This window comes from Lupinus angustifolius, chromosome LG06, assembly GCF_001865875.1.
Source record: "Lupinus angustifolius cultivar Tanjil chromosome LG06, LupAngTanjil_v1.0, whole genome shotgun sequence".
Taxonomy (NCBI): Eukaryota; Viridiplantae; Streptophyta; class Magnoliopsida; order Fabales; family Fabaceae; genus Lupinus; species Lupinus angustifolius.
The window spans coordinates 21,047,433-21,061,989 of record NC_032014.1 but is presented as its reverse complement, the minus strand read 5'-3'; the positions used below and the strand labels follow the sequence as shown (position 1 = coordinate 21,061,989).

The 14,557-nt window shown below is 32.5% G+C and overlaps 1 protein-coding gene across 1 annotated transcript; it reads right to left on the bottom strand.

The window, feature by feature from the left end:
• LOC109350150 (aspartic proteinase-like protein 2) lies at nucleotides 4,901-11,041 on the bottom strand. The gene is made up of 12 exons (XM_019591304.1): nucleotides 10,665-11,041; nucleotides 10,456-10,576; nucleotides 8,293-8,720; nucleotides 8,027-8,183; nucleotides 7,622-7,704; nucleotides 7,441-7,537; nucleotides 7,259-7,331; nucleotides 6,919-7,113; nucleotides 6,643-6,767; nucleotides 6,231-6,332; nucleotides 6,046-6,143; nucleotides 4,901-5,393 (listed from the first exon to the last, which is right to left on the bottom strand). Exons 1-12 carry the CDS (start codon nucleotides 10,928-10,930, stop codon nucleotides 5,222-5,224), a joined length of 1,917 nt encoding a protein of 638 aa, XP_019446849.1. The 5' UTR covers nucleotides 10,931-11,041; the 3' UTR covers nucleotides 4,901-5,221.

The following is a 14,557-nucleotide window of genomic DNA, read 5'->3' as shown; positions in this document are numbered from 1 at the left end:
ACAAAACCAATCAACAAATACAACTACAATCAAACTAAGAAGGACTTTCACAAGAAACGGTTCTACAACAAAGGCAATCCACAAAGAGGTTGTCATCAAGTGGTATCAGAGCTTCCAATACAAGACGCAAGACCTTACTTTCTTGGACTCTATGAACTTGACAACCTCGGTTTGACCTCTCTCTCGCCTACTAAGATCTCCTATCTTTTCACGATTAGGCCCCAGCTAGGTATCGCTCAATACCAAGATCTCTTGCTTATCATGAAGACACACCTAACAACAGCTAGGATTTTTCCCAAACCTATTATCCTTTAATAGTGATATCAATCACACTAAGAGAATATATTATTGCATTGTCTAACAATTCTTTCAAGTTATGTGTGCACCTCAATTTATAGATTTAACCACTCTTCTAGAATCTAAGAACCCTTCTAAAGATCTGACAATTACAGAATAGAAAATGTGAGATGCAAAGTTTCTTTTTAACAAAAGATTTAACAATTAAACTCAATGGATATTTTTGTAAAGACTCACCATTTTCTCTTTTTCAAAAGAACACTTTTGAAAATATCTCTAAAGATATGAAAGTGAAAGAGCTTAAGATTTTCTGAACAATGTGTAATATATTTTTCGTATACGTGTTCTAACTCTATGAATCAATGTTCATCTATATTATGAAGCAATATGAAAAACTTTGGTTAATATATCATTCTTGAAAATACAGAAAACAGAAACATTAACAAACCTTAATCAATTAAACCCATACTTATAAAGTGAGAAAAATGATTCATAAATTTCTCATCCAATTAGTTCAATTGACAGTTACTATAATTGGTCCAAGAACCACACCTTAGCATTCTATATCAAGGAGAATGAGAGTATCCTTAGAAATAATGAATATTCTTTTGTGTCTCCAAATTTTACACAACGCTCATAGGATTTAACCATATGAGAATATGAACTCTCATGTCCAGTATTGCAAAAGGATTGGAATTCATAAGTTAAGTAAATCCTATATCTATTTCATGATGCTTTATATTCCTTGGAAGTCTCTTCATACTTTTGAGATACTTGGATTATTGTGCCCAATAATTTCTTGAAGTCACATGTTGTTGAATGCTCCAATCATATGAAGAACGAATAATAAAAGAGATACTTCATTGCTCTTTCTACTTGCTTAGTTGATTCCTTCTTGTTGCTAGAACCAGAGTACAAAACATTACCCATAAAATTAGCTAGTTCATAGAGAAAAAAAAGTAAAAAAAGATTCAAATTTAAGTACAAGTCAAAAGCATTTACATGCGTAAGACAATGAAAATTATTGCAATGCTAAATATTTAGATGCAAGTCCTTGACAACGGCGTCATTTTCCTAACCAACAAATTGCTCAATGAAATACTGAATTACTCAAAGAGTTATCATGTCGACAAGGACTTGAGCAATATTAGGTCGTTCAATAATAATTGTGCTCTTAATCATTGAGGTTTTTGACAAGTAGTTTTGATTTTGAAATTAAATTACTTGAAACAAAACTAAATATTAAATGCAATAAAAAGCATCAAGTTTGTATATCACTCATCAACATTTTTCAACATCTAAATGATTTAACTTGCAAAAATTATCTATACTTTGATTTCATAAATATTATTTCTATATAACATTATTAATATCATAATGAGAAGATCAACAATTCATTTCTCTAACTATCAATTCCTTGAAAAATAAATAATATGTCTTGTAATAAGCTTCAATGTTATTTTGATTAGTCAATCTAACTTTTTTCCTAAATATTAGACCCACTAGATAATATATTATAGTTTATACTAAAATGTGTGATTTCCAACAACACATTCAATATCTAATACAAGCATTAAGAACAAGAATAAACCATAAATTATTGCATAAATATGAATATATTGAAAGGAACCAAAATAGATACACCAAAATGAATAGTTACATATAATTCCAACAAGAGTGAAGTTAGGTACACATTTCTGTTGTAACCAAAAAATTGAGAAGATAAGATGATGAAGCTCCATGGAAGAGCATCAAGTTGAGCCATACATGATTACAATGCCTTCAATCTTTAAGTCTTAATCTTCAATGAGTTGTAAAAGCCATGAAACTAGAAGTCCGAACCTAAGAAATCGAAATTGATGAAATGGGGCACGTTTAAGGTTACAAAATTATGTATTTTTCTATTTAAAAGCTTCAAAAGTTCATGCGTTTGTGCTTCATGCTTAGCCAAAAATGGTCACCCAAAACTCCTAACATTATGTCTCATTCTCACTTAATAAACTACGACTTACCAATGAGAGCTATTTGGAACATTTTGCCAATCCGATCGTTTATGTTGATAGGGTCATCATAACCAAAACTCTTCTTGATCCAACAACTAACATATTCTGGATTGCAAATTTACTCAGACAACTCTTGTTTGAATTCCTTGTTTTTACTTCCAAAATATACCTAAAGGTAAAATATTAAATACGAGACACATATAATTGCATGCCTATATAAATTATATTCAAACTGAGTCAATTAAGTACAAATATAATGAGTTGGAGTCAAAAATGGTTGAATTGTTTTGTACATTATTTTCAAAGTTACCCTTTTCAAAAATATTTTCTATTACAATCAATATAATGAAGAATAATTAAAACATTTTGAAACGTTGACTCCCTCATATTCAAATCCCCACAAATAGTAATAAATGGAAGAAAAAAATCGAGATAAAATAATAAACATGAGATTTATACTAGTTTGCTCAACCTGAGCTATGTCCAAACCCTTTAATATTGACTGAAAGCTTTCCAAAATTCTTCGAATAGTAATATATGTATTATTCAAGCAATGGCAGGGCCACTTGTACTTGAGGATTTGTACATACACACTGAAAAAAATGTACACATTACCTTTATAGTTAGTATTTCTGCACTCTTAATATATAAAATTATATTCATGTCACTTCATTTATCCAATTGTGATACATTTTGAGCAATTTAATGCAATTTATAGATCTGCTCTCAAGTCTTGGATCTGCCACTGTATTCAAGAAACATTGAGTATTCATAATCTCTCCAAGTGACACAATATAAAATAGGAGATTTAAAGGTGTGACTAAACAGCTTAGAGGATATAAAACTTATAGATCACGTAGGATTACAATGAAAAATAATTAAACCATTTTGAAACATTGACTCACCCAAATTCAAATCCCCACAAATAGTAATAAATGAAAGAAAAAAAATCGGGATAAAAGAATAAACATAAGATTTATACTAGTTTGCTCAACCTGAGCCATGTCCAAACCCTTTAATATCGACTGGAAGCTTTCCAAAATTCTCCAAATAGTAATTAATGTATTCTTCAAGCAATGGTAGGGCCACTTGTACTTTAGGATTTGCGTGTATACACACTGAAAAAATGTATACATTACCTTTATAGTTAGTATTTATGCACCCTTATTATATAAAATTATATTAATGTCACTTCATTTATCCTATTGTGATACATTTTGGGCAATTTAATGCAATTTACACATGTGCTCTTGAGTCTTGGATCTGGCCATTGTATTCAGGAAACATTGAGTATTCATAATCTCTCCAAGTGACACAATATAAAATAGGAGATTTAAAGGTATGACCAAATCAGAAGATATAAAACTTATAGATCACATAGAGTTGATAACTCAATTGCAGATTAATACTTAAAAGTGTTTTTCACTATGAGCTTCTTTTTAGATTTGTTTTCTCTCATTTGATAGGCTATTCCTTCTTTCTTTTTTCTTATCTCCTTTTCTTTGCTCTTATTCTCTTTTTATTGGCTCTTTCATTCTAGTTTCTTATAAATAGTCACTTTATACAGGTCCCTATGATTGTTCTATATTGTTTTATCCATCATTGTTGGTTCATTCATTTGTGTCTTTTCATAACTAAAGTCTTGTCATTTATATTTCTAGTAAGTGAAATTTAAAACCCCTTCACAATTACCTTTTCTTTGCTTATTGAAGAATGACTAGTGACAGCTCCAAATGCAAAATTGTCCAATGTCCACATACAAAATTAGGCCCGGTAAAATCCTTATAGTATTGCAGTGATATCTAGTACAAATGTTAATAATATCTGAGGTTGATGTCATGCAAGTGAATACATAGACCTATGTCACAGTTTGTTCTACAGCCGATTTACTTGCAGTATTGTCCTTAACAGAACCATTTATAGTCCTATCAGTTTGAAAGTTTTGCAATTTTGTTATCATCCTTTTGACAGGACTATACAATCTTCTAATAACCTTGTTTTCCAATGCCATACAGCAAAACTGCAAGCGGAAATTGTTGGAAAAGCAATCACATATCCTAAAAAAGATTAGTTCCTTACATATAAGGTGAAGGGATACTTTTAGTAGTACCAAAAAAATGACATAGCAAATTACCACATAAGGGCCTTAGAGAAACGAGATGGCAAAACCCAACAATGCAATAACCCAACAAGTTGGCACAATCCAGTAAGTTTGATGGTTTTGATGAAAATTGATCGAAAATCACCAGCTCACATCAATATGTTTATATGGCCAGTCTAGTTATCGTACCATACTGGTATGAGATCTAGTTCACCAGTTTTATGATCAAACCAACTAGTACAGATTTTATAACACTAATAGTTAGTCAGGCGCACAACTTTTCCATTTAAAAGCTTTATATATATATATATATATATATATATATATATATATAATATGGCAACATGTTCACCAGAGACTTTTGGCGACTATATCCGGAGGCATTCAAAAGTAGTTGCTTTGTTTTCTCTGAATTTTATTTGTTTTTAGATAGTATAATAAAGTGATGGAACAATAGGAACTGATTAATTAGTTCATAAAATCGAAATAGAATTGAGTGAAATATGGGTATCAAAATACTTTTTATTCATACTCAAACTGTATGTTAACCTTATGCTGTCACCCTTTGATTCACCTGTGTATTACAATATTCACAAACAAAATTGCGTTTACAGATGATGGATCCATAGAATTCTTTATGTACTATCAGGGTTTCAATGATCATTTGATTGATATCATGAACAGCATGATTTCTTTGAGACAAAAAACATGATCAGTTAAGTGACACTACTGTTTGCATAAATTGCTCTTGATAGTAGTAGAATATGCTCTACTGGCACCAACCAAGTAGTAAGATATTAAGCAGCAGCATATACTTGCCTCATAGTGGCTGAAGTTCTTGTTCCGGAACAGTTGCATCCACTGGCTTGTATGGATGCATGCTTTGCTGTCTTTTTTTCCAAATTAAGAATGTTCCTAATATTGATAATCCTACCAGCAACGTGATCAAAACAGCTAAAGCCACGACCAAATAATATTCCTTCCACCAATTCCTGTATCATTTTAGAAAACGTGTTAATACCCGAAGAGGATATAGATAGTGTGAGTTCAATAATGAGAAAATGTTCAAGCTTATTTTATCTCATTAACAAATAGCAATATTTTTCGACAAACTAATAAAAAGGTTTAAAATACTGAATTAATCCATGCAACTGATTAACTTCATTTTAACTCTCAAGTCTCAACCAGTGTGTAAAGGAAAATGAGAATAGTGATTCACATGGCAAGGAAACATGAATAAACATATGAAAAGAAACATGGAATATGTTCAAAGAGTGGCCGAAGCATCAAATACTAACATCTAGATTTAAATGCTTTAAATTCTAGAGTACTGTTTAGAGTTGCCTGAAATGCACTGGACCCAGACACACTAGGTTTTTTAGAAAGAAGGAAAGCGACATAATAATAGTAAAGGGCTTTACCGCCGAAGTCATGGCCAGAAGTCAAAGCATCTAAAATCCAAAACATAAAATTTCATTTTCACTGCTTTGAATTGAAAAAGCAATATGTCACATCAAGGCATATGTATTTACAAAATGTCATGTGCATAACCTAAAGCATGAGTTTGTTAAATTTATGCATGATGACAACCATAACAGATACAAGACGGAATGGATTAGCATATTCTTTCAAGAACATAGTTACCGTTTTGATGGAGGCTCAACATTCCAATCAATCAACTTATAACTTCCAAAGGTGCCAGGAAGTTGCACACGATGTTCAGCAAGCCGGGCAATTATACTCTACAACAAGAACAAGAAACAAGTCTTAATACCACTAGGTGGGGAAGTCTTCACACAAATGCATATGCACAACAAAAGCCAACTTACCATTACAGTTGAGTTAGAAATGTAAGCAGCTTGTGTGCTCGGAGTTATGCCCCATTTGGAGAGGGAATGATTTCCAAGAGAAGTAAAGTTAAGCAAGTGAACCTGTCAACACCCACCTAATAGCTTTATTGCCAGAACATAACAAAAAATACAGCGGGGAAAATTAGCTGAAAATGTATTACAGTTTTTAGGTACTTCGGGAAGTTATCACCATTATCTGGAATCTTAAACTAGGACCTCAACTTAAATCCCACAGACCCTCACCCACCCTAACCCATCTGAGCTATCACGGGTGGCTTTCTAAGTGTACCTTTTAGTCAAATCTTATTTATTGCATTTGAATTGTTTTCTAAACACAAAATTGTAAGTATGATACAAAAAAAATTCAGTGATATAGTGACCATTTTCTGACCTGGGAAGTATTAACATCTAACTCATGGGCTATGAGTCCAGCCAATTCTGTAATCTGAGGCTTCATATCCACATAGCTGATGTTAAATGAAATTACAATTGTTATTTGTGCAATCTGAATTTCACCTGTGCAAATTTAAGTTGATTAACACACATCAGTCATCAATGAGATATACTTTAAAAACAGATTGCAGTATTGCACTAATTTCAGACACATCTAAAAAGCGTGAACTGTGTACCAAAAAAGACATACAACACTTGATCCATGTTATAATACCTGAAGGTATATTATGCTGAGATGCAGATGGAGCAACTGAAGGCTCTACTGCTTCAGTTGAATTTATTTCATCCATAGGTGGTGGTGCATCAGATATGTGTAGTCTTTCCCATAACTCACCACAATTAGTTTTCCAGAAACCAATTTTTGTATGCTCACGGTCATACATTACAAGAGTGTTTCTGACAACAATACCTATGCAAACAAAAATTATACACTGTATTGGTCACTAAAATATTACACAAACCTATACCACAAACATGCTACCTAAGACAAACTAAGAGAGGAATAGAATTGACATGAAGATGAAGCATAAAATGGCATAGTTTCCAAAAGTTACCTCCTAAAAGAGTAGTTGGATCTTTTCCATTCTGGAAAATCCCCAGACAATATGCACCTCGCACTTTTGAATGCTTCATAAAAATTTGCCCATGAAAAGTATGATTATCAGTCAAAATTTGATAAAGAATTACACCAATCCTATAAACACAGCTAAAGATAAAATGAACTTATATAACTAACCCTGAACAGATAGTTTTCAGGTGCCAGCGAGTACTTTTGACCATTTCCAAATACCATGTCAACCACAGGGAAGCTTTTAGAGAGTTGAGAGACATCACTGAAACACAAGTAAACCCAAACCGATAACTATTAAACTGAAATGGTAGAATGGTTTTAATGTTTTAGTAATGCTGAAACATACATTTCAGCTCCAGAAAAGCATATATCATTATAATTTGGATCTGGGCCATTGATTTGTTTGAGAGATTGGAGTTCCTTCACAATCTGCAAAAAAGAATACACACTTTAAATGATGCCCAATTATAAAAGCAAAATTAAATACTTCAAATATTTTAAATTGAAAATATTTTGTACTTTCTGTTATAACTCTTACAGTATGTATATGACCTCAAAAAATTTAATTTATTCATAATGACTCTTGTATGATATATACATATATATCAGCCCATTGAACAATTTACTATAGCTCCACGCCTGATAACATGAGACTCTTAAACTGGAAATAATCCAAGGTGTTAAGAAAATAGGTGGGACTAAAAATTGCATCTCCAAGACCTTCCTATGAAAATATTTTGGAAGAACTTACCGCATCTTTAAATGCAAGAAACGCCGCTTCTGGTAGGTAGGCATAAGTTGTTCCACTATCTAAGACAGTTCCATGTTTTCCATCAAAAACCTTCGAGTTTAGAGGCAGTCGCATCCCCGCAACATGTATCTCCTTCAAATCGACATTGTAATATGGACTGTCGCCATCCCGAAACTAGAGTAAATGTGTGGGATTAATAAATTTGAAGGAGATGCATTACATTACATCTCATATCCATATTGTAATAATAATTCTGAAATACACACCTGCGATCAGGATCTGACTGTGCAAAGACCATGTCTGATGGGGGAGATATGCCACCAAGAACCATTGCACCCCCACCAACATCCATTCCACCATAGCATAGTGAGAATGAATCGCTTATCACATTCTTTTCAGCCAGTTGATCCATGATACTAAGATCCCCACTGCCCAAACCCATGATGCCATCTGCATGCTGACTATAAAGATCACCAGTCTCAATATTTTCACAGCCAAAAACAGCACGCTGTGGGGCAAGCTCGCTCTGATTTCCAAAGGATATGACATCCTCACCAAGGACACCACTGCTTGTACTCATTTCAGCATACTGTCTATCATACATGCACTGCATCTTGTCATTGTCACAGTTGCAATCAATGGTGCATTTAACAGGTTGATAGGTGCTTGACAAGTCCGGCTGGAACTTTGGATCCTGTTAAATAAAATTGTACACACAATATCCAATCTACTTTAGAGAAATCATATCATAAGAGTTATAACTTACACATGCACACATGCATAGGTGCAAGTAGTTAATAAAATCATTCTTTTACATCTCTTCCAACATGAAACTGATGGTATGGAGAAACCACAAAGGAACATATGAAAGGGAAGAAAAGCATTAGTCTACTGCAATAATAGCAGGGGAAATAGGATAGACTAGACTTATCTTTGCCGAGCCCCTTCCGTAGCATGGCTAATTACTTAATATAAGCTCTTCTTTAGACCTATCTTAGTTATTTATGAAAACATAAAAAATGTAGTGTATACTGAAAAACTATTTAAAGATCTATATTACATGAAGGCCTTCATAATAAGCCAACAACTACAAGTAGCATCTATTGAAGAAAAAATGATAGAATCTAAAGACATGAGAAGAAGGAAAAACACAGGAAACAGGGTGAACAAGGAAAAAACAATGGAAAAACCATCAAAAATGACTTCGGAATAAATGGACTGTCTGAAGACATGATTTATGACTAAACACAATCGCGTCATCTATTCCATATAGCCAACATCACCTATGGAAAAAGGCTTTCATTGTTAGTTGTTCTGTGTATTTTCATAATCACAGGTCATCATCATACCCACAACCCAATAGCACTTACTTTACACAATTTCGAGCCGGTTTTTGTTTAGGCTTTTTCTTTAAATAAAACAACAATCAAAACTAAAGAAAAGGCTTCTGACATCATATGCTTGTTTGATTGAGCTTCTACTAAAAGCTGAGATTAGCTTCTCACACAAGTTTCTCCAGAAAAACATTTAAGGAGAATTGATCTTTTTCCCAATCCTAAACAAACAGGACATAAATTTTTATTTCCGATCAAATACATCAGTATACATATAGTTAAAAATAATGTACCATAGCGGCCAGTTCGACCAGGGAACCAAACCTCATACCAGTATAGTATGGCAATTATACCGACAAAGCAGTCATATTGGTGCGAACTAGTCATACCAGCTGTTTTATGAGAGTAGCGGTAACTTATCAATTGTACCAACTAGTTTTCATATTTTTCTTTAAAATAAAAAGTGAAATTGGCTTAAGTTTTACTAAAATGTTATTGCTAAGGATTGAACACAACACCATCAGAATTGTTTCTAACTCTAAAACTTTTCTATCACCGTACACTTTACTCTGTCATGCAGTGTGAATAAAAGTACTCACTACCTTTTTATTGGTGTTAAAATATTAATATTTTTATAATAACAGATATATATACATAATTCCATAATGTATGCAGTTTAATTAGTGAATTCAGCATAAGTGGTGTAATGGGTACCCTGTATAAAATAAGGTACACAGTTAAAGCAGAGATCACTCATACTCACTGTTGAAAATCATGGTTGTGGTTGTGGTTACCACGATTGTGGTCATTATGACGATTGCAATGCAGATTGTGACTCTTGTAGTGTGAATTATTTGTGATTAAAAAAATGTTTTTGAATTCGATATGTTGTCCGATGCGGCCCAAATCCAGTCAAATGCAATTGTACTGCGGCCCGATGCAGTCGCATCATTGTGATTCGGTGTCACACCGCAATTGCGGTATGATGCGGTTGCTTCCGCAATTTGAATCACTAATCATACCACACATCAACCAAATCAACATATAAACAAATCAAATCCACAATATTTTTTTAAACATGGATTGAAGCATTACCTGATGCCTACCACAGTGTTCACAAGAAGAACACGGAACATACGTAACAGTACTCCCCGTATCAACAATAAGAGCAAACATCTGCGGCGGAGTCCCGATCCAAAGCCTCGTCGTATAATACCTACAAATCAAATCTCCACAATTTCAAAAACAAAAACACAAAACAAAACACTTAAACGACGTAGATGAATTGCGTTTCATTCAATTACCCGTTCAGAAGAAGATCATCGTGGAGTCTCATTCGAGCGTTAGGGTGTCGTTTCGATTCAGATCCCGAGAGTTGCCGACGTGGATCCAACGCTGACGTGGACGAATTCGGAGCGGCGGAAAGATACAAAGGGAGGATCATAGCGGGACCAGAGCCATGGTGGCGGTTACGGAGGAGCGCGACGTCATCAGGATCGCCGGCGACGGTGGTGATTGTGAGATGTAGAATTAGGAATATGATGAGAGATGAAAATGATGCACGTGCCATGAGTGTGTGTTGAGAATTTGAAATGAGTTATTATGTTATGTTATGGTTCTCTGATATAAGAGATTGAAATGAAGAATGAGAGAGAAAGGGAAAGGTTAGTGAAGAGTCTCTATTTTGTATCACTATTAGAAAAAAGCGAAAAGTCAGCGTGTGAAAGAATTGTATTAAAAAAAGGATATATTGCAATTTACGATTAAATAACTTTCTTTTATGAGGACATTTTCTTATTTTATGCGTTTTATATTTCTTTTTTAGTATACATTGTTCCTAACTTTCTTTTATGAGGACATTTTCTTATTTTATGCATTTTATATTTTTTTGTAGTATACATTGTTCCTATACGTGATAATGTACAAATTTATACATAGTCAATAATTCTCTTATTATTGTTATTATTATTACTAGTGTATTGATCAATATTTTATGTCTATTAACCCACATTCTTGTTTTCTAACATTTAATATTTAATTTTTATATATCTTATTTTAAAGAGTTATATCATATTTGTTGTATTGAGTGGATATGATATTATAACTTTTTTGATAAAAAAATATGAAAATAAATTTGATATTATTAAAAATTGCATTTTGATATTTTTGATGTGTGTAACATCCTCTAATTTCCATTAATATTTTTTTGTAGAAAAATATTGTAATTTTAAGTAGTTAGAAGGGCTAAATAGGTTAGAGGAAATTACAATATGTGTAGTTATAAGAAGCTTTGACTTTTAATTATAGATATATAGATATAGAAATATAGATTAAATTATTATTATTATAAGATAAATTTAATTAAATTATAAATACCAATAAGTAAAATTAGTTATTTTTTAAATATTATAAGCTTAAAATGTACATTCATTTAATATTGTTCATTAATTTATTTTCAATGATAACAATAAAAAAAGGAAAATTTGTCAAAGTTTTTAATAGAAGCAAATTGAGAAAAAATAAGGAACACCATTACAGTGAAGTCTTATAAAAATGACGATATCAGTGTTATGAAACCCGAGCCGGACGTCAAACTGACAGAGATCTCGTATTAGGTTTAACCGATTTAAATGATTAAACCGTCCGGTCTGACCAGTGATTTCATACATAATTAATAATTTTTATTTGTAAACATATAGTTATATAAATGTAGAACTTTATATAATTAATAATTATATTGAAATATCTCTTTATCTTTTTTTGGACCGTAGTAAAACAAAATATTAGAACATTGTCCCATTTTTTTTATTTTCAAGTGAGCTGTCCGGTTTACTTCCCGGGTTAATCCGGTTTAATCCGGTTTAACCAGGTTTAACATGGTTGGACCGGATTTTTTCCGGTTCAAAGCGGTCCAACTCTCATTCAGTTAAGACGCAAACCAGAGCTGTTTTCAAGTCCAGTCAGCGGTCAGACCAGTCGGACCGTCCGGTCTAGTCCGGTTCTAACAACACTGGTTAAAATAGTATTTAGGTTATTGGGAGAGGTGTTTGGTGTTTGGGATATTTATCTATCCCAAAATATTGCATTTCTTTTTTGTTAGACAACATCCAGTAATGGAACTTTGAACATACCCATGTTATTTCAGTTTACTGATTATATAGTTATGATTTTTAATTTTTTAATAATTATGTTAACAATTTACATTAATTATAAATATTTAACTTTCAATCTAAAATTTTGTCATAATAATAAATGTTTTTAGAAAACATTTAAAAAAAAATTCATACGTAGGACTTTAGTAATTGAACTCGGCTTGGACATTGTCTGGCTGTAAATCGAGCATTTTTTTTTACAGCAATGAAGATTTTTTATGATAGAGATAAAGAAAATCTAGGAGAATAAGTGATACTCATATTTAGGGACGGCAAAAAACTCGATCCGTGGATACCATAGAAATACCCACAACGAGTACCCGTAAAAATAGCTTATGGGTAGAAATGATATTTACGATATCCGCCCATGGGTACCCGAGAATTTATATATTTAGTTTTTAATTAAATTTTAATATATATTTATTATTATTTTAAGATTATATATCATATTTTATTATTATTTCATAATAAATTACACCTATTTGACTATGATCACAAATTTATCAAATATTTATCATATTATTCATATAATAATTATTTTTGCATATTAATTATTACAAATTATATAAATATATAATTAAAATAAAAAATTCGTTGGGTACCCGCAAATACCCGCTACCCACACGAGTACATGCAAATATTACGAGTTTGGGAGGAAGATTCTATAATATCGATTTAAGAAGAGTTACCCGACCGCCAAAGGATAAGAGCTTATGCTTCTAATGAGAAAGTTTCTTTTTGAATTTATTGATGATAAGAGACCAAGTATAGAGCCTTTTAGGATTAGCACCAAAAGGAATCCTAGAAATTTGAAAGGGCACCAAAATATTAGTCTCAGAATTCACACCGATAAGAAGGATTCGTCCTCATATTGTAGGTGAGAGACAACAATATCATCTTTACCAACCTTATACCCAATAAAATGTTCTTCGAAACTGCTACTCTCATTATTCTGCTAAGACCTTCAGCAACAAAAAGAAAAAGAAAAGGTGCAATAGGATCCCCTTGCCTTAAGCCTCTCCCCATAGAAAATTCTTTAGTTGGACTCCCATTAACTAAAATGGAAACTGAGTTTGAATTAAGGAAGTTTTTAATCCACATCCTCCATTTATGACATAAACCCAATCTATCCATCATATAAAGAAGGAAATCCATGTTCACCGAGTCGTAGGCTTTTTCAAAATCCACTTTGAGTATGAAGCAATCACCTGTTTTCTTCTTCCTAGCTTGATCAATAATCTCATTAGCAACCACCACCCCATCCATGATGAATCTTCCTTTTATAAAAGTAGACTGACAATCTGAAATGATCAAATGAATCACCTTTTTAAGTCTAACAGCTAGAAGCTTGGAGATGATCTTATGAATGTAACCAATGAGAAATGGGTCTGCATTCACTGAGACTCCACGAATAATTATTTTTTTGGATTAGTACAATAAATAAATGAAGCATTACATCCTCTAGTAAATTCCCAAACCTATGGAAATTTTCTACCATCTTGATTAGATCACCCTTAAGACATTCCCTGAACTTCTTAAGAAATGTTGATGAACAATATATTACACACTATTCATAACCTTAATTTAGCATGATTGATGATTCTTGGTGCCTAATGGACTTTGTTTCACATGGTTTAGTGTTTTAGACTCTATTAGACTAATATTCCTAAAATGAGTTAATTTGGGATTATGTAGTCTGATTAAATCTATTATCATTTTCCAGATCATATTTGGCACCAATGGCATTTTGGGTGTTGAAGTGAAGATTGTATTTTTGAAGATTGTATTTTTATTTGTAAATTCGGTTTTAGTTTTGGGCCAATTGTTTAAGGCTCATTTTCGGTTTGACTCTTTGTAAAAGAGGGAACCCGAATTCCACTCTCACTCTCTACATTCACTCATTTTAGAATTCTGTTTTCTCCTCTTTTGCTCTGTTAGGTTTTCAAATGTTCTTCATTTTCGGTTTTCATTCATCTTCATTTTCGGTTTTTTCTTCTACTCAATGGAAGGCTAAACTTGTAGACTAAATTCCTTTGGTAATGTAT

Bases quoted from the DNA above. Each gene is read 5' to 3' on its own strand.
- LOC109350150 (XM_019591304.1), bottom strand. From the start codon at position 10,930: ATGGCACGTGCATCATTTTCATCTCTCATCATATTCCTAATTCTACAT. The intron at 10,577-10,664 runs GTAATTGAATGA...TTTGATTTGTAG, and splicing joins GATGATCTTCTTCTGAACGG to GTATTATACGACGAGGCTTT. The intron at 7,538-7,621 runs GTATGTTTCAGC...CTTGTGTTTCAG, and splicing joins TGCTTTTCTGGAGCTGAAAT to TGATGTCTCTCAACTCTCTA.